General features: G+C 41.1%; 1 protein-coding gene across 3 annotated transcripts in view; it reads left to right on the top strand.

The window, feature by feature from the left end:
* The window catches only part of TDRP (testis development related protein), a 99,068-nt gene that overhangs the window by 42,454 nt on the left and 34,910 nt on the right, over window positions 1–21,704 (top strand). For all 3 annotated transcript variants that reach the window (XM_018574909.1, XM_018574896.1, XM_018574903.1), the window contains one exon: window positions 13,992–14,051. In XM_018574909.1, the coding sequence (XP_018430411.1) occupies window positions 13,992–14,051 (60 nt within the window). The remainder of the gene's footprint in view (window positions 1–13,991; window positions 14,052–21,704) is intronic.

Genomic DNA, 21,704 nt, shown 5'->3' on the forward strand with positions numbered 1-21,704 from the left:
CATCTCCTCAACCTGAGGCCTTAACAGAAGTACACATGGGCTTCTGACCCTGCAGCATGGTGAATTAATCGCAGAGGAAAAGGTTGCAAGCTGGATAGAACTACACAGAGTTGCTCCAGGTATTCAAGGTGAAAATTCTCAGTCTAAAATCACGTTGTTCAATAAAATTTGAGGCAGCGCACAGTGCACTTAAACAATAAAGGAAAGCCTCAAAGGTTACGAATTGTTATTACTTTGTTGTAGTTTAATTCCAGTGTTCATTGTGGCAAAAGTCACTCAATCCACAGCATACATCGAGACCGAGACAATGGGCACTCAGTGCTTCATATCTACTTTATTTCTGCTCCAACTCTTTCTAAAAATGGTCAGGCTGAATAAATAAAGTAGATATAGAGCACCCTGCTGTTTGATTTGACAGGATACTTAGCAGAGACGCATACTTTTTCTGGATATGTTTTTAATTGGTACAAGAGGGTATATGACTTGAAGTATAAAGCATTTTGGTAAACGCTAAATTTTATTGAAAAATGTTCACTTTAGAACTTCCCCCTTTTGTCAGGGAAGCAATAGTGATCAGCTTGATGCTAGATGCAAAGACAGATCAGTGTTTGCTAATATCGTCAGGTACACTTACACATTACTGTTACACAGTCTGGCCAAAACTATCAAGCCATGATCATCTAATGTCCTATAGGTTTTTTTTTTAAGCCTTTCGGTACAATCTCACGTTGGGGTTGGTTATGTTGTTTGTGTCCTCTCCAATTGGTTATCATGCAGAAGCATATTGAGATAAAAGTATTGTATTTAGCCTCTGGGAATTTAAATGCATTTTGGCCTAAATATGGTTTTTGCTGGTTCTAATATTACTAAAAAGGCTATATCCGAATTGTGATCTCCAGCTGCAGCATTAATAGGATGTACCAATCTACGGTAATGTAGTACTTGCTTAAATCTGCTTTTTTTTCCCTTTTTTACTCATATAGACAGCAGGGCTGGTACATATTGGGCCACTTGGTTACCATCTCCCTCAAGCCAATAGTTGCCAGGCCTAGCATGGAATGATTTTTTTTGACATGCACCACTTCAGGTCTGGTGACATACAGAAAAGACAGCGGCTCTCAAGACACAAAACAGATGTCATAAATACTTGTCTGGTATAAAAAGTGCTGTGGTCTGTTCTAATTAGTTCATCTAACATTAGGCTGAAGAAGCAAAACAAGTACATAGTCTCTGGGGCGTTCTTCAATTATAAACACTACTCACATTAAGTCTCATTACTCACAAACATGGTATTAGATTAAAAAAAAAAATGGCTAGCTCAGTGATGCCATAATATATAAACTCATTCAGCCATTCAATTTAGGATATCTATATATACTCTATTAAAAGCCAGGTTCTCAGCAGATTTAATAATCATTTATCCCTTAAGACTCATCTCTTCAGGGAAGCCTATCCCACCTCAACCTAACCACTGAACTTTCACTTTCTCAAACAATTCATCCCCACACAGCGACCTCCTCATGTATTACTTGCCCCTCCCTTTTAGATTGTAAGCCCTCAGGGGCAGGGCCCTCCTTACCATCTTGTCTTGAATTGTATTGGGATTGTAATATCTTCTTTATATTGTAAAGCGCTGTGCAAACTGTTGGCGCTATATAAATCCTGTATAATAATAATTGGCCCATATAGTGGTTAACAAATATCAGCATCCTTGGAGGTAGAAATGCACATCCGTGCATGCAGTAAAGTTGCAACATGTCTAACCATCTCCGCGTTAAGTGTGATAATCAACCATTTCCTTTTGCAAGACTAAAAAGCTAGAATCTTTTCAACAGGAATTTTCTGCTTTTAAGTCCAGAAGAAGATTGTAGGTGGTTCCTAGAGCTGTTGTGCGTTAAAGCCCAATAGGTAACTCCGTAGGTAATTTTGGAGGAAACATTTGCATGTCCCTGGTCACCCTTTGTTTTAGTTACAGGCACTTGGTATCCCAGTCGGATTTTTATGATTCTGATTGTTGCATCATGGCTATGTTTTGCCACTTGTTTTGATGGTTTTCAGCACCGTCATTGATATTTGTTGTGTGTATAACCCAGCAGTGAGTGATAAAAGAATTATTACAAGTACTTGTCAGTCAGTATCATATACAAAGCACTACATTTGTCTGCTTGAGGTGTTTACGAGATCAAATGTGTAATCCCTGAGCAGCAGGTAGCTGAGTATATTTGCAGCAAGTGTAATCTCTCCACTTGTATGCATGATGAGTTTAGCAAGAGCCAATTGATATTTGATGTGCTTGTAATGATTGGATGCACGTTTGGTGTCCATTCACGATCAGCATCCTGGATCTTGCAGACAAAATTATTCACTGTAAATGATGTCCTGGAGGCCTCCTCAGGGAGAGTGGCATTATGGCATGCATTTAACTCTGTGCCACTTCACAGCTGGCCGATCAGTCAATAAATCCCACTCTGTTTAGATAGTCTTATCATCCACTAAACAAGACACCTTACTATGCCGTCATTAACTACCGTTACAATGTATTCTGCTAAGTGTGCAACTGGAACAATACAAACAAAAAAAGAGAGATGTGAACCACTGAGCAGGAAACGATCCACAGGAATAATAGCATGGAGCAAAAAACAATGTTATCTATCAATTATAAGGTCGATTAAATCTTGCTTACCAGCTATGATTTGCTGAGCAACTTTCAATGCATTAATGTTCTTGCGTCCATCTGGGCTAATAGTGGTGAGCTGATATAGTTCACTATAATTGCAGTAGTTACATAAAGTCCATTTAAAGTTTTTAATTTTTAGGCGTAATTCACTGAGCTATAATGATGATTTGCTTTAATTCGTTAATTTCAGCAGTGACCACAAATGACAGCTGAAAATCACAGCCACAAAATAACATGACAAATAACACACGTGTGTTTTTTGATCCTAATGAGTCCATAATAAGCCTATACTTGCAGTAACCACCAGGCTCTGTTACCTTACACAATCGCTTCTGCAGCTTTTCATGGGAGACAAATGGATCTTTCCCTTTTCTTACAGTAGAAGGAAAGATCAAAGATTGCCCACAAGAGATTTTTGCAGCATCTTTGGCTCTGGGGTCAAAAATGGAAGCACTATATTCCATACTGTATGCAATTGCTTGTCATTAACACAGAGTACACATCAAGGCTTGTTGAGGCTCTGGGTGATTGGGCAGCTTGCTTAGCCACAGCTATACTCTAATATCTACTTTCTATTAAAGCAGTAGTCTAATCCAGTGTTTCTCAACCCTTTTTCAGTCACAACACCCTTTAAAACTATGCAACGTCTCAAGACACCCCAATCTAAAATGTAAAAAATGATGTGGTCCCTCCAAAAGCCATACCAGAGCCTTATATGACATAGTGGACTGGTATGGATTTTAAGGAAAGTGTGGTTTCCTCTTCACATCACAGTTCCCCCTTCACTTCAAGAGCCCCTTCACATCAGTGTGCTCAGTCTCCACTTCACATCGGAATCCTACCACCACATCAGGAACCACAGTTGCGGCTTATACGTTTTTTTTAACACGTTAAATGAAGTTAAAAAAATATTTTTCAATATAATGGTGGAAATTATGGCTGCGTAGAGATGTGCTTGAGAATCTCAATTATAGTAGAGCCTAAGCTCCTAATTCAGCACGGGTAGCAAATGTTAAACTGCCAATGTTAAAGATAACAAAAATTGACCATCTAAAAAATAAAGTGTAATATTCTAAAACAAAAAAAAGCAACTGTCTTTGTTTGCCTTATGTAGGATCTGACACGAATGTGCCTCTCAACAAGTCAACAGTTGAGAAGTTTTTTCTTTGATCTGGCCAGCATTATGCTCGGTTATAGAGGAAGTGTTGAGACATGTAGAGATGATAGAGATGTACTGACACGTTCCTGTCTTCTTCAAAAAGAGGCTGCATACATTGAAACTTCCTTTCAGCCGGGGTGTTTGTGTACTGAGCTACTGTTTTGACTAATGTTTTAAGGAGGGTGGGGGACTGAGCTTTCCCCTCTAGGGCCCTACAGTTTTTTTAATGTGCTTTTTCTTGTTAATGCGTACATGAAAGTAGTGTAATTTGGTTGCAGTAGACTAATGTAAAACTGTGACCTTAGGGGACGGATAAAGACTATCCTCTCTGAAGGAGGATTTAAGATATGTAAAACCTCTTGTTCACCCACATTTCAGTAAGATTTAATTTTAAATATGTTTGCCTTGGATTTGCTTGGTTTAGTTTTATTAATAGTATTGATTTATATAGCCTGACATATTCTACAGAGCATGTGGAACAATTACCATTCACCTCAGTGTTGCAAGGTCACAGTGCTATTCTGTGCACAAATATGGTATAGCGTGCATAAATTGAACTGTTATGTTTTTGCTACGAAAGTCCAACATTTTTACCAGTAAAAGTTCTAGACTTGTGTAAGTGGATACATCAAAATATAGTAGGATTTGGATAGATTTAAAGTTTAACCGCTTCGGGATTTTACATGTAGGAGATATGTGCTCAAATACTTCATAAACTCCTACATTCAGCTTCTCTCCCCCTGTTGCTCCTATCAAAATGGCAGCCAGTCCCCATCACCCTGCTAACCCGACCCTACCATCGAAAATGTCCTTATCTCACATCTACAATATTCTCAGGGAACATGTCACCACCGATAATCCCACCCCACCCCCCATTACGTACTGCAATGGGCTCTCTTCCTTGATCTCCCTCCGGAAGAGGTCCAAAATATACTCATTAAAAGCTGGCACCAGATTTGCAAAGCCACCACCTGCGAGGCGTGGAGGGAGCTACAATTTAAACTGATAAACAGAGACAACTGCGCCTTTAATTTTCTGCCTAAGCCCACGAACACTAACAGACTTACTACATGCCCTAAGTGTAATGCTCCATTGCCTGATCTGAACCATCTTTTCTGGACTTGTCCGAGTATTGAGTCCTTTTGGACCTGTATATTATCCTACATGCATAATATCACTGGCATTACCCGAGCCCTACACCCTCTGATATGTCTGCTTCATGCCTCAACTAATGCAGCCACACCCCCTCCACCCCCGCCCCCCTGCTCCGCTGATAACACCTCTGCCTACTTGGGGCAAAAATGTGCATTCTCCTGAACTGGGTATCGAAAGACTCACCAAGTTTATCTAACCTGAAACTTATACTATTCAAGTTTTTATCCATGGATTTATTAGCCATAACACCTCACCTAAAAATGGCAGCCAGAAATGGCTACATATTACATTCAAGGAGTGGCTATGAAATTGTTGTCTGTAAATGTCATTGAGTAATAATACAGTGTAATAATGTACATTCATGTGACCTATGAGCTGAATATGACACCATATAAATAAATCTTACAAATTTTTTTATGTAGCCACTTACTGACGCTTAGTTAACCCTAACCAGCCCAAATATACTCCTCCCCTCCTAATCCCCTTAGCTATTATGTTTGGTCTTTTTTTTTGTCTGCTTGTTCTTTTCAGTGACACATTAGGTAGATGTAAAAAAACAACCAATGTATTACTTAAAAAATTAGACAAAGTTATTACTGAAAAAACAGGGCCATTGTGAAAAAATAAATATTTCTTTGGTCCATAAGGGGTATAGTGGTTAAATATATTCCAGAATCACAAAGAAGAGCTTATTTCTTATGAAGCTTTGTTTGCATGTGTTTGTCAGATATGGCAATAAACTTAATAGATTGATATTCCTGCTCTGCACTGGACTCTGGTTGTAATATACTCAGGGGTGTGGAAATTTTTTCAAAAAACTACTTGTCCAAGGACTAAAGCGGGGGCCCGATCTACTTGTCCCTCATGACAATCTACTTGTCCTGATACAAAAATTTTTATTTTACCCAAACCGTATTTAGCAGTGCCAAGAAGAGTTTCTCATTGGTCAGTGGCGTCAGGTGACTGCGCTGACCAACGAGTGCTTGCAATTTGCGAGCGAAATTCAGAATACATGGCACAATTACAGATGGTACACCCATATTGGCAGATGGGAAGGACCGTTCCCTGAAAGGTAAGTATAGCGGGAGGGGGAGGGGGACAGATTTGAGCAGGTAATTCAATTTTTCCAAATTACTTGGGAAAGTGAATTTACCCTTTAGGGCTGGTGCAGACTTGGGCGATCGTGTGCGGTTGCATGCAGCAGTTGCCGCGCGGCCCCATTTGATTTCAGTGGAGTTACATCCGTGTGGCAATCACTGAAAAAAGGTACATGTACCTTTTTTTCACAACACGCGTGTTTTCAACCGTGATTATGTCTGATTGCACGGGCAGTATTGTGGCGGGAAACCGCGCAATCTGCCAGGCGTAACTGGGATGCCATTAGACAATAATGGCACCGCCAGTGCGATGGTATGTGTTTCTGTGACTGCTAGGCCTTCCACACGATTTTGTGCACAATTGCCATGCAACGGATCACCCACTCCAATCGCACACAATACCCCATGCATGCAGATGGTGGGTGCAGCAGGATTTTTTATTTTTATTTTTCTTTTTTTTTTTTTTAACTAATCTAATATTGGTTATTTTTAATTCTCATTTATTTTTATATATATTTTTTTACTTTTATCAACTTTTTTTTTTCCAGTTTTATGTATTTACATTTTGAATTGTCATTTTTTTTTTCACTTAACTTTATTGCCATTACACAAGGGCTAACAAGCCCCTGTGTGAAAGCATTTGGAGGTGACAGGTTCTCTTTATTGACCCTATCACCTCCAACACAGGAGTTCTAGCACAGTACTGTGCTCGTTCTCCTGTGACAGGAAGGCTGCATTCCTGTATCACTTCACACACGGAGCAAAGAAGCGTTGTTTGCTCCGTGATGTAACCTAATCTAATTTGCCTGGTCCCGGGTCCCCGGGGGGGGCCCGAAGACCAGGACCGAAAATAAGCCAGCGTGCAGCCAGAGACAGCCGGGAGAAGTACATGGCCGGCCCGCTGGCCGTCCGCCGGAGATAAGATAGATAGATAGAGAGAGGAGAGGGCGGAGGAGGAGAGGGGAGGGGGGAGCGAGGGGAGTGAGATTCAGGCTCGTTTCAAGTGATTTTGGACGGCTGTACAGCCGTTCAAAACCACTCGTACGGAACGGCTCCCATACTACATGTAGCCGTGCTGCTTGCCCGCAGCCGGGCTAAATGTAGAAAAAAAACTACTCGCCCGACGCCCGAAACTGCCTGTCCCGGGCGATAGGAATTCCACACCCCTGAACACTACATACTAAAGCCAACCATACATTCTTGATGAACTGGTTGAAATTTGCACAGTGGGTGCTCCTATCAGCAACCTTCTACCCGCCATCCCTAAAGGTGGCCATACACTTTACAACCATCGCAAGACCTTAGTCCGCTGAGAGGCGGGCTTCCGATGACCGCAATGCTGAATGGGCAGTGTGCGCGTGTGCACACCAGCCCGTTCTGCATTTGTCTCCCGAGCATGCCACAAACCAGCCGAAAATCTTAAGATTTCCGGCTGGTTTTCGAACATGCTCCTTAGACAAAAGATGTGCGACCGTACAGTACAAACGTTCATACACTTTGCTATTTATCGTACGATCGTGGGATTTCCCACGATTTATCGTGCGATAATCGCACAGTGCATGGGCACCTTTATCAGAAGATTGAAGGAGCTGGATGGAAAATCTTTGGCTGCATGCAGCCAATCAGCAGCAGCTGTCAGAATACAATAGAAATGAGGGGGGGGGGGGGGGGGTGGGGGATTTCGTCCATCCACACTGTTAAGCATGGATAGAGGTGGGCTAAACAGAAAAAAATAGAACTGTGTATGGCCAATTTAAGACTAGTTCACACAGCATCTCAGTTACTGCTTATGCTATGTGGGTCTAATCTGGATAGCCGTTGTGTTGTGTCATTCATACATGCAGATATACATTTATTCATTCTGTTGGAGATAATCTATATATAGTCTGATCTCTTCATTTGGATCATCATATTTTTAGCTAGCTGCAAATCAATGTTGATGAGCAGCTTGACGGGTGAAATGAGTTCTCCAGTTGACCTAATTCTTGAGGAGGTGGTCAATATGGATATCCCCTAAACTGCAACTAAACCACCCTTTCCTTTACAGCCAAGGAAGACTCCACCTTGCCTTTGTTTAGATCTGTAGTTACCTTGGTGCCTCACACGGTGGACATTTGAGGGTTTGAAAGTTCAGAGAGTTGCATAATAAGCAGCACTATGACTGTTATCACAATGCCTTGAATGTAACCGTTTTGGGAAAACGTTTAATGGGTTTAGTTCCGGTTAAACATTAAAAACCATCCACTGGTTTGGATGGAAAAAAAGGTAAGATTTCAAGGTACAAATCTGGTAATCGTCTATACAGAATGCTTGATTAGACTTCATGTTTATAATGCCCCCCAGCATGTGTCCAAGCATTTCTTGCTAATCTTTCTTCCTGCCTGATGATTTAGCAACATGTTTAAAATATTTAGAATTCCTCACATATTGCCATTTCTTAAGCTGTTTTATTAATGTGCCTTTAAGCAACGCAGAAATACAAATTGCTTCTACAAAGTGCTACAGTAATGCTGTTTTACTTGGAGTTATTGTGGAAAACGATGCACTTACTATTCTACATAAGAGCATGTTAAGAGCATTGTCCAGTAACCTATGGCAACCACTCAAACAGGCCTTCTTTAGTCTGGCTACACCATGGGGCCTCTCTAGGCTGGCAGAAAGAGTATTTCCCATAACGTCTTCCAGGACAGCATCACGAGATGGAATCTCCTCCCCATAAAACCAAAATATAATTTCACCTGTTTAAGTGACTCTGGACAATTTCTACATTCATTTTGATGATATTTTAGTGTAAGAGAAAATAACCTAGTAAAATGTAGTTAGATAACATTGGCAATTTTGTAAAGACTTCTACCGGTTACAGATCATTATTTTCAATTAATTTAACTAAACTTTTTCCCCCATGGTCCCTGTGTGTGTGTGTGTTGTAAAGTAGTCACCGCTCCAGCTCACTACTGTGATGGGACTACAATCTCAATACAAATTAGTATACTAAATGTGAGATTGTAGTCCATCATGGGAGCGAGCTTGGAGCGGTGGCTACATTACAACACACACAGGCACCATGGGGAACAAAAGTAGCCACCCTCCAGTAGGAAGAACAGTGTCCGCACCAATTCTGAGTTGATTTGATGATCTACGCTGATTGCTGGACAAATAAAGCACATTTTTGTTAATAGGGTACTTGAATGTATTTTTTAAGATTTCACTTTAGTGTCACTTTAAGCTGTACCCCGAAAAAAATGCGCTTTTTTTTGTGTCTCAATTCCTTATAAAATATAGTAACACTTCCTGGTATGTGAGGGTATCTAGGTTCTCCTGTCAATACAATCTCATAGCTGTATATCTGCTGTGTGAAATCCAAAGTTGGCCATACAACTATAGATTATCTGCAGATTTTCTATGGACAGATGGAAAAAGTGCAACAGATTCCTCCATCTACGCTAAACTGTGCGGATGGATGAATCTCCCACTGGGACAAGCTTCAGTATGTTGCTAGTCTGCCACGCTGGCACTCAAAACACCTGAACAGTGCCTACTCCAATCAGATCTTTGAGGTAATTTGACAAACAGCGGGGTCGACTAGCAAGATACTGAAGTTTGGACCAGTGGGAGATTCCTCCATCCACACAGTTTAGCGTAGATGGAGGAATCCGTTGCACTTTTTCCATCTGACCATAGAAAATCTGCAGATAATATATAAGTGCATGGCCAGCTGTTGCATTCCCATTGATTTGGAGATTTGGGGATTTTACTACTGCGCTGCTCTCTATTCTCCTTCCTGGAGGAAGCAAAACCTTGCCTCTACCAAGAGGTCCACTTCCATATAGAGACACAGTGAATGCATGGGCTTGGCCCTTTACCTATTGTTTGGGCAAAACTCTACAGTTCCACTTTAAAGTTGAAAAGGTACTTTCCATGATGTGGCAAGTTACCTTTTTTTCTGTCATATTTTTTTTTTAACCAGTCTGTCTATTTTTTATTATTTCTATTCACAGAACTACTTTCCATTTCAATTTGTGAAAACAGAAATTATTTTGCCAATTGTTATAACATAGACTTCATTGTTTTTCCACTACTAGGGGCTTGTTCACACCAAATGCGGACCAGATCTGCATGAGTTTCTGCACACGCAGTGTAGTATGTTTTGCCGCGTTTTTGACGTGTTCTGGGCCATTTAAAAAAAAAGAATATATATATATATATCTATCATTAGCCTAAAATGGGCTTTCAGTGCATTCCAGGGCATTTGCATGCGGTTTTGCTGCGTTTGCATGTGTTTTTCCACATGCTCTGGAAATGAACGCTGCGGTGTGAACTAGAGGCCAAAATACCATTGTACTACATTGGACGCAGGTTTGATCTGTTCTGTAACTGCTCTGCTCTGCACCTGGAACGCTTTTGGTGTGAACTAGCCCTAAGGCTGGGTTAACACCTGGGCGTACTATGGGCGTGTTTTTTCTGCACGTTTTTCAGCTCGTTTTTGCATGTTTTTTTAGCACGTTTTTCCTTTCAGTGAAACGTGCGTTCGATGCTCGTTTTTATACCTCCCTGGCAGTATGATTTTTTTTTTTTTTTTTCCTTTTTTATTTTATATCTTTTTTCTGTTTTTTGTTTTTTTTTAAACTTTCAAACTTCCCCCCGGTTCCACCCCCCTGCGACACGGCCTCTCCCAAGGGACAGAAGACTGCAGCGGCCGGAGGACACAGCGGGGATAGCGGACAAGGTAAGTCCTACGCTGTATTCCCGAGTGTGGCTCGGGGTTTACCGCTTTGTTAACCCCTAGCCACACTCGGGTATACCAATGGATACGCACGGAAAAACGCCCCAAAAGAAGCTCCTGTACTTGTTTGGGAGTAGGGCGTTTTTCAGTGCGTCTACTTCCTGAAATACGCCCAGGTGGGAACCATGCACATAGGAAATTATGGGATTTCCCTTGCTGAGCGTTTTTCAGCGCTTCGATCAGCGCCGAAAAACACCCAGGTGTGAACCAGCACTAAGACAGAGGTGCGTAGGTTTAGCATGTGCACATATATTAAATATTGTATACATAAATATTGTGTACAAATTGTATCAGATTAACATGTATCTGTTGCCTACTTTAAAAAAAAATCACATTACCAATCTGAGATGCAGTTTGTTTGTTCTTGTGAAACCACTTTCATCACATCACATATTTCTGAGATAATAAAGAGAGACAGAGACCTTTTAGCAAAAAGGGTTTAAGCAGAGGTGACCTCTCTGTTACGTATTCCTTGAACATTAAATCCACAAAAATTTAATCTTTTACATTTAACATGTGCAATTACCAATTATTGTGTCCATAGAATGGCAGCTAATGAGAGTTCCTTTCTAATAGCTTACAAATTGAGTCTGTATTAGTTCCAGTACTTGCATGTAAAGTAGACTAATGTAGTTGTATATGTTAGAGAGGTTCACATTGCTTAAAATAGGTCGTAAATCTGTATCTCTATCTGTCATCTAATAATTTCCAGTCTGCAGTGTTTGCTATATTTCAAAAGTCTGGCAGCTGCTTTCTGCCCAATTGTACTTTCTATATATTATAGGAGCGGTGGTGTGAGTGTTTTAGGATTGCCTAGTTTATCTGCGGCTTGGTTGATTTATAGGGTAGGGGGTTAGGTTGTTCTGCAACATTTCCAGGGGAAAAAAAAAAGTTGTTGAATTTTAAAGAATACATTTCTATAGTTTATGCTTACAGTACTTTGGAGTATTATAGCTTTCCATATATACTTTAGGTAATATGTATGCCTGGGGCTGGTTTGCATACTAACAGACCCCAAAATCTATCCTACAAGAGAAGTCTTGATATTCATGTGAAATATAGGGATTTCCCAGTTTGTAGGGAAAGACCCATACTTTATTTTTTGAAATATCTACTCTTAACTTCCTACTTTGTTTCTGCTTTAAGATTTGCATAAGAAAGAAGCACATAAAATGATAAAGCAAAGGCCCTCCTAATGTCTTGCCTTCTAGGGCTTGGCATTTGCTGCATTTTTCTCAAATCTGGACATAGGGAAAAAAGACCCTTATCTCATGAGGTTTTTTTTTTGGTGTCTGTATCACAGCTAGAATGATGATGATAAGAGACAGGCTTTCAGCGAGGTAAGCATAAGAACTTGCAAACGGGCAGATGCAATGTGCTTTCAGGTGCATTCAAGATCAGTTTGAGGTGCTTTTGAGATTGTTCATTGATGGGTGCATTTGAACTCCTAACTTACATCAACTGCTTCAAGCTGTTGCATTCCCATTGACATGTATAGGGAACAGAAGTAGTTATGAGGCAAACAGAACAGATCTGGACCTGAATGTTTTGGGGGTTTTTTTGTCCACACTTAATGTATTCTTAAGGTGCCCATCCATACACTTTACAACCCTCGCAAGACTTTTGTTTTGCGAGGGTTGTAAAGTACTTTAAAAAAACGTACCATCTGCCCATCTTGGACAGGCAGATCGTACTTGCGATCATCGCAAGCCCGCTCCCCTGAGGGGCGGGCTTCCGATGATTGCAATGCTGAATGGACAGTGTGCGTGTGCGCACACCGGCCCGTTCGGCTGTTATCTCTCAATCATGTTAAAAACCAGCCGAAAATCGTACGATTCTCGGCTGGTTTTCCAACATGCTCGAAATACAAAAGTTGTGCGACCGTACATTAGAAACGGTCGCACGCCTTCCATACACTGCACGATTATCGTATGATCGCGGGATTTCCAGCGATTATTAAAAGTTGCTCCGGTCCATAAGGGGTGTACAGGGGGGAACATTGAACTTATTAAAATGTTAGAAGGCAGCCATGGTACGCTTATGCTTTGTGCAGCAGAAATATTTCTGTAGCTTCTCCTGGATTTGCCTCTATCTCTAACTATTGGTAGGCTTAGGAGCTCAGAATAAAATCTGAATTATGTGAAGTCGTGTCTACACATTGGACACATGGCTGATAATATGACCCTTTTTATCATGATATTTCTTTTTCCGTTGATTAGCCAAAGGAGCTTAGGAGAGGTAAACAGGGATTTAGTGGTCATTTGTGGAGCTCTATGTGGAATGATATGGGGGGAAAAATGAATGCTAATATGAAAGAACATAAGACTGACTATCAGGAATGGTAAATTTCTGATGAAAATGCTTAAAGTGGACCTTTCACTGTCTTTACAAATCTAAGTAAATACATTCCTGACATGTCAACCATTCACGGCAGCAGTATAATCTTCCAAAACAAACTACAAAAATACTGTTCTACCTACCTAGAGGCCTTGTGAAAGTCTTTCTTTCTCTGACATTGGAACAACTATCTAACATTGAGATTAAAGGGAACCTGTGAGGTTAGAAATATAGGTGGCAATTTCTGACTTATTTTTAAATGTACAAGGCAGTCCTTTAGATCTTGTCTTTACCACCATGTAATTCACTGACACAGCACAAGCATGCAGAACAGGAGTTCATATCTTTACCAGTTGCTTGCATATTCTGGGTCAGTAACTCGGTTGATAGCAAAGCTGAAATCAGCATGGGCCTCGAATCCTGCACATTTTTAACAAGCCAGCATTGGCCACTTCCATTTCTCTCTCTTCACACATTCACTTTACAGGAAATAGAATAAATACTCTGGTTTGAGCACAGTGACAATGTTTTCTAGATTGCATAACTGTGTTTGTTGCCAGGGATTGCATTGTAATAACAAGTGACAGGTACACTTCAAAACCTTGAGGATTAGGGAGTTTTGCTTGGTTGCATCGTTGCAGTGTATTCCATGTGTATAAGCTGGTAACGTTAATAATCACTAAGCTGTTGCCCAGAAAAGGTTTAACAGCATGACCTAAAGCACAATGTTTCAAAAAATGCTTTCCTAATTGGATAAGTACTAAATCACTTTTCTCTTTTTAGAGCAAGGACCAGCTGCTCCAAGCTGACCTACAGTCTCCTGTGTCACAGCTTGCTACAAAGGTATGTCTCACAGGATTAATTCTACATGACATTGTGTTCTGTTTAAATGCTCAACCCTACTTATTTTTCCATTGCATATGTGCGTCATTGGTTGCTTTTTTTTATGAGTGATAACACAATAATTTTTCTCTATTTTACTGAAACCTGCTATCATAGTCTTACATACAATCCTTGTACGGCTGTTTGTCTTTTGTCTCCTAAGCTGACATATATGTGCAACTAGAAAGTATATAAAAACAAACGTGTGCTCAGTGTGATGACCTGTGCCGTATTGTGCTTTTTGTTTTTGGCAAATTGCATCAAAATCTTTTTTTATTCATGGCTTCACATTTGGTATATTGTCTGAATAACTAAATTGCAACTTTTAAAGCCCATTTCCAACCTTAGTAAGTGATTAGCATTTATTTCTGGTAATGTAGAGGTGCAGTGATGATGTATTTGTGTGCACATTTTCATGATTCACATTGCTTTCTTCTTCTTTTTTTTTTTAATGAACTCTTTAGTAGGCCTGAGTCCTACAAGTTGAAAACTTTCTCCACAGGAAACTCACTCTGACACTAGGGTCGGCTTGTAAAACAGCTGACCCCCTTCCTGTGAGTCATTGTAACAAGATCACTGCACACTAGCTCTGCCAGGTCACTATACACTACAACAGCATGGCACTGTGTGGACAAAAAAAACTGGTTTATTCCTATGGAGAGGCAGTCTATTATGCTTCCTAATGATAGAGGGCCTCTTCCAAAGGACTTTTTCATACATTTTCATACATTTGCAGAGGAACTGGGGGACTGGTCGAGATTGTTAGTTTGTTAGTGGCAACTGTAGGGCTTACTGTGCCTAGTGCAGCAGGTGTCTTGCAGGAACATGGGCAGGTGAGTATAATGCTTGGGTGGGGGAAGGGGGGGGGGGGCTAACATTAAAGTAACACTAAACACAGGAGTTAAATCTCAAAAATGCATTTAAGTACCTTAACTACTAACAAAAATTTACCTTATTTGTGTATCACTCAGCTGTAGATCCCCAAATCATATCTGAATTGGTGCTGACACTGTCCTTCCTTCTGGAGGGTGGCTACATTTGTTTCCTGTGACAGGGTCCCCAACCTTTTTGACACCAGGGACCAGTTTGGTGTAAGAAATATTTTCCACAGACACGGGGATGGTTTCATTTATTGTGCACTTTATTTCTATTATTATTACATTGTAATATATAGTAGCTCCTCTGCTAGACTGCCCCATGTCACACCTGCCACACATCTCCTAGGAATACTGCCCAGTGTTGCACCCTCATCCTACTTTCCTACACATACTGTCCAGTGTTATTATCTCTGGCACTCCTCAAGAACATACTGCCCAGTGTCATACCCTCCATACTCCCCTCATCCCCTTATACCATACACCCTACCTTCCTATACATACTGTTCAGTGTTAAAATCTCTGGCAATCCCCTCATGCACATACTGCCCAATTTTCTACACTACACCCGCCACTGCTACATATACCTCCCACTGTCATAACTACTAGAAATGTTCTACACAAACTACCTCTTGTCATAGCTCCACATTCCTCTCCTACACATACTGCCCAGTGTTATACCCTACACCCTCCCTTCCTAGATATATTGCCCAGTGTTATAACCAATAGCACTGCTCCCATGCACATACTGCCCAGTATCTTACTTGCACCCTCCACTGCTAAACATATTGCTCAGTGCCCAAACCTCTAGAAAGGCTCTCGTATCTCCACCCTCCCTTCCTATGCATACTGCCCAGTGTTATACCCTACACCCTCCCTTCCTATACATATTGCCCAGTATTATATCCTACACCCTCCCTCCCTATGCATACTGCCCAGTGTTATACCCTACACCCTCCCTTCCTACACATACTGCCCAGTGTTATACTATTTCCCCCCTTCTTCCAAAGCATGCTGCCCAGTGTTATACCCTACGCCCTCCCTTCCTACACATACTGCCCAGTGTTATACTATTTCCCCCTTTCTTCCAAAGCATGCTGCCCAGTGTTATACCGTACGCCCTCCCTTCCTACACATATTGCCCAGTGTTATACTATTTCCCCCCTTCTTCCGAAGCATGCTGCCCAGTGTTATACCCTACGCCCTCCCTTCCTACACATATTTACCAGTGTTATACTATTTTCCCCCCTTCTTCCGAAGCATGCTGCCCAGTGTTATACCCTACGTCCTCCCTTCCTACACATATTGCCCAGTGTTATACTATTTCCCCCCTTCTTCCGAAGCATGCTGCTCAGTGTTATACCCTACGTCCTTCCTTCCTACACATATTGCCCAGTGTCATAACCTGGTGCATACTGTTAGAGGTCAGTGATTCTGAATATGCTGACTCTTGAGACAACAAAATAATAAGTTTTTTTTAGATAGAGATCAGCAATGGCAGGCCAACCCCCACCTGTGTTTGTGTCATGACGGGTTGTCTTTTTTATTTTACTGCTTTAAGTTCCGCAGATTGACCCTGCAGTGCTGTGAGATTTGTCCTCCTATGCTCTGTTTTGTCACTGAATGTTTAACTATTTCAGCGATAATAGTGCTGAGGCTGCAGTTTTGTCCCAATGCTTTCTAAGCAGCACCTACTTTAGGTGGCTGCATACAGCTCAGTTGGGTTTGGTATTCTGTTAAAGGAGAACTATGGGGTCAGTGGTTTTCCCCATAGTTCTCCTTAGGGTAACGGGAGGACACAAACTAGCGTCCTCCCGTTACCCTAAGCTCAGTATACCGCGAGCTACAGCTCGCGGTATACTGAGATGCCGGAGCGGATCCCGACTTAGATCACGGGATCCGCCCAGCTGCATGAGTGACAGCTGGCTCTGCCTATCTAGAGGCAGAGCCAGCTGTACCCGCCCCCTCCCCCGTCCGTTCCGCCAGTCAGCGCTGGCAGATCGGAGCAGGGAGAGGGGAATCCAGCCCCTCCCCCTGTCACGGCAGAGAGCCGTGACAGGATCGAGAGGCGAGCGAACCTGGTATGTGTTCGCTCACCTCCCGATCTACTGAGCCGACCTGTGACAGTCTCATTGTCACAGGTCGGCTAGAACTATGAGGTGAGTGAAGAGCACTCACCTCATAGTTCTCCTTTTAAGTATTTTCTCATTTTTGTGTGTTGAATATAATTCAGATCTGAATAGATGACTAAACAATCAACAACGTCCACTATAACTTGTTAGCTTAATCTGCACCAAAAATAAGACAAGTGTTTCCTGATGGAGGGAATCTGCTGTAGAGGAAACTTTATGTGTAAACGCCCTAAGATGTATTAATCACAGGAGCTTTAATGCTTTGTATTCTTTTACTAGGCAAGTGCTTATTTTATCATGATTTATTATGTTTACTTAAGAAGTTAATTTTATTTTGTTTCCTTTCTTACTAATTACTTGATTATCTCATTATTCCACTGACCTTAAAGAACACATCCACTGTAGAGAACATTTTTTTTTTGTGTGCTTCTGATCATTGGAAAGAGAAGGACAAACAATTGTTGCCAAAGCAAAGGAAGAATGTGAAGGGAAACAGTCCCCATTTGTGCCCTATGTTATTGTTTGTTTCTGTAAAGTTTCCTGTGGAAATGTAGGCTGCACAAACTAGAGTGTTTGTCTATTTCATTCACATTATATTTCCATTTCTAATGCACTAGTGCAGCCTTTCTAAACCAGGATGCCGTGGCACCCTGGAGTGCCTCTGCCCTTCTCAGGAGTGCCTCGAAATTTTCACACAGTATCATGCTTTTCCATGGTATAGACAGGCTTCTGATGTGATGGGGGAACTCTGCGGTGAAAGGGGGTCCCTAATAGGAATCGAAGCAGAGCTCTGATCTGATGTGTGGGAGGGGGGCTCCTGATGTGAAGGGGGACTCTGACGTGAAAGGAGGGGGCTCCTAGTGTAGGTGTGGGGGGGGGTTTGGGGGGGGGGGGGGGGGTGCCTCTGAAGTGAAGGAGTCTGATTTGAAGGGAGGACTGTGATAAGGTCAAGGGGGAACCCCATTTTTTAAGTTTTGTTTTTGCTTGTGGTCCCCCTTTAAAATCCATACCATATCCCTATCTGGGATAAGGCCCTTGTATGAATTTTGGAGGAGCCGCAAGTTGTTTTTTACATTTTAGACTGAGGTGTCTTGAGATTTTAAATACTTTTAAACGGTGCACAGCTGGCTTCTGCTTAGCCGCTCTCTGGCACCAGTGTGCCTGAAATGGTCTTTTCAATGTTGTTTCCAAGGGCCCCCATACAGGAGCAAAAGCAAAGCACAGGTATGCATTTTTTTTCTCAACATTTTTCAACCTGTATTGGAAAATGGAAGAAATTTGATGCTAGGGCAGCACTTTTACTTTACTTTCTACCCATTTTTACACAAACCATGATGTTTTGCATTGCTGTGCACAAAGACTATAATGTCTGCATTATCTTGAACCCAGATTTCAGATTTTTGAATAGCGATAGTATTGAATTAATGAATTTGTTTACAACCGTTCCCAACAGCAACAGACTTGCGTTGGACCACATTTTGCCTGTGCATCTCATTTTAGTAAGAAAGGAAGCAAGGGCAATTGAAACAAGTGTTGAGTGAATATCTGGACATAGCCTCCAATGTGTGAAGGTCAAACAATGAAATCACATGTCTAGGCTAGAAAGAAAAAAAAGAGATGGATTAGAATTTTTCAAATCTTCCTTGAAGCACTTTCAGTGTATTTTGAAGAAATTCATGAAAAAAGTTCATAGAAATTGTCACTTTGCCCATACAGGGCAATAGGATAATGTGTACACATAGCCTAACCCCCTAGGAATGTGTTCTTAACCCACCAACGATCCACCCCTTCCCTCTGCTGTAAACAGCTCCAGCAGCAGCAGCGATGGTGACAAAACTTCAAAAGGAAGAATCTATTAACCCAACAAAAGGAAGTGCGTGTGCAAGGTTCTACTGGCAGGATCAGCAGGTATTTACAAAAAGTTTGGGGGGTACTTTAAAGAACCCGTTCACACTACAAAATTGTGGTAAAAGGTGATTTACTGCAACAAGTGGCCACACACATTAAATGCATGGGTGCAATACAATGCTATTCATTCTAAATGGCACCCCAAAAAAATATACAATGCACCGCCACGTACCCTCCTGCCCCAAAACGCAAGGGGAAGTTTCTCAGCGATCGCGGTGTGTTCCAGCAGCTACCGCTCTGGAGCGCACGTGCTTTCAGTGTGAACAAGGCCTTAGTCTTCTTTTTACATACGTGATTTTATATTTGGCCATAGTTTTACTTTTATTATTTCTCTTTTCTGAAACACTCTATGACCTTCAGAACTGCGAAGAGAAAAAAACCTTTCAAAGGCAAATGCCTTCCTTACCATCCTCCAGCATATTATTTTTTTCCAGTACTTCAGGTGCTCGGAAAACATGCAAAGCACTATAAGGCAATGGAAGCTCATGTGACAGAAGGAGGAATTGTGTCTTCAGAGTATTCATTACCTTTAAAGTAATTGAGCTGTCTTTGGCTTCATTGCCTTTTATTGTTGTAAGTAAGTGTCTGTGTTTTAATTCTTCGCTCCTGCCTATGCAGCTGTTATTTATAGATCAATGTAATAACCCGTTTTACTTTCTTAGTCCGCTTTGATTATTTTTTGTTTTACAAAACGGCTGTAGGGCTGAATCCCTTGCACCCCTTGCAGTATGCTGCATTTACATCCAGCTACAGCTGGGCTCCGCTTTTGCCATTTCAGTTTCTATCAATCAATAAGTCAGTGATCCTTGTGTTCGAATGCGAGACGATTCTGACAAGTTGCACTTTTGGGACTTCATTGCAAGGGACCAGTTGCCGTATTTTTAAGTATGTACTTGTGGCACGTGTACTTCTAGTTTGCTGCTAGCTATAATCTGCAGTGTTGCCTTGAGGGTAACTTGTCATTTGTTCTAGAGTGGCTTGTAATGGAATTTCAGACACCTTTCTGGCACCAAATTAGACTGCTGCCTTCTAGCCACTTGGTATTACATTGTATTTCACATCCTTCCTTTAAAATGTAATTTGGTATATGGCAGATATAAAGCTGTATAAAATGTCAAACTGTGGTCCAGAGCAACATATTGGATATTGGCCTGCATTTTCTTACCCGTGACGTCGGAAACTGATAGTCGGAGTATTTTTTATAGGTGCACATTAAAATGGATACATGGCTTACTATGGGGTGTATTTATTAATAATTTGTGGAGCCATTTATCTGCAAAATTGCATGTATATTCATTCTGTTTGAATGAGGCAAACATTAATATTGTTAGTAAATTTTATTTTCAAGTCAAATGTAATATCAGGAAAATACTGCATTATGGCCACTAAATGGCGCGGAGGGGCATAAGAAATGAGCATTGTATGAATAAATGTACATGCAATTTCGCAGGACAAATGGCTTTGAGAATTCTGTATAAATACACCCACAGTGTATATCAGGGCTGGACAAATGCCAGTAGCTAGGTCGCCACTGCACCTTAAAATTACTGCTGGTGCCTACGTTCTGAGTTTTTTTTTCACTAATTGTTCTTAAGGGTGCTGGCTCCTGGGTTGTCCACCCCCAGTGTATATGATTGATACTGTGAAATGTGGCTAGTTTTGAATCCATCAGTATACATTGGAAGCCGTTAGATATGTTAACCATGAAACATGACTCCGAGCTAATTAGTGGATTTTGCTCCTTAGCGGATTACTCTTATTAGCGGAAGTTCCAGATAAGAGTTCCAGTTGAATTGCTAGAGTTAAGAATATTCTGTCAGCATTGGAACTTTAGGGTGTTGTCAAGAGAGAGTGTTTATTGAAATTGTAGCAAAGAAGTGCATCTATAACCATAGCAGCCCAGCCCGTGAATTTGTATGGGTCTCAGAGTACAGATATCTGGTGTTATTACCTTCTGTCTGGAAAGATACACAATTGTTTCTTGTTCTTTAATGGACAGGATTCAGTTATTGTGAGGCATTTGGGTTTTACTACCACTTAGAGGAGGAATTGGATGCTAGAAAACATGAAAGCCTTTGGCCAGCCAGGTATAACCCTTGCCACTCCTAGCATGCTTCAGTTTTTTTGCTAGTGTCCTAGAGAAGTGGGGTCTTTTCTCTACTGGGAAAAGTTTAACCATTTTTATTTTGTAAGATCTTTTTTGCTTTAATCATCATACAAGCTTATGGTTTCACCCTTTTCCTGTCAAGGTGCACTCTATTAGATCTGTGAGTGCTGCTTGGGCTTTTCAGCATCAGAAAACTGTTTCACATATTTCAGTAATAGTACTCTTAAACTTCAATAACACCCTAATACCCATACTTTTCTCACATCTCTACAATTTAGCCCTTATGGGTGAAACGCGTTTTGGCTGGTGACCTCTAGGCGGAGAATTCTGCTATGCTGGAAGTTGGTAGCTTTGTGGTTTAATGTTTGTAATTTGATGGACAGCGGTGTGCTGCTTTTTTTTCTTGGGTTTCCACTACATGTTTTTGAATTCCCATTCACACAACATACATACCTAAAAAGTTTACCTTTTTTAGATGTTTCTTTGGAGCAGAGCTTTGGCCAAGCTGCTTTGAAAAATGTGTGCGTTAAACTGGCCATATACTAGTAGTTGTCAACAAATTTATGTAAGAATGATCTTTCTTTAGCATCCA

This window comes from Nanorana parkeri, unplaced genomic scaffold (genome assembly GCF_000935625.1).
Source record: "Nanorana parkeri isolate BGI_ZX_2015 unplaced genomic scaffold, ASM93562v1 scaffold51, whole genome shotgun sequence".
Taxonomy (NCBI): Eukaryota; Metazoa; Chordata; class Amphibia; order Anura; family Dicroglossidae; genus Nanorana; species Nanorana parkeri.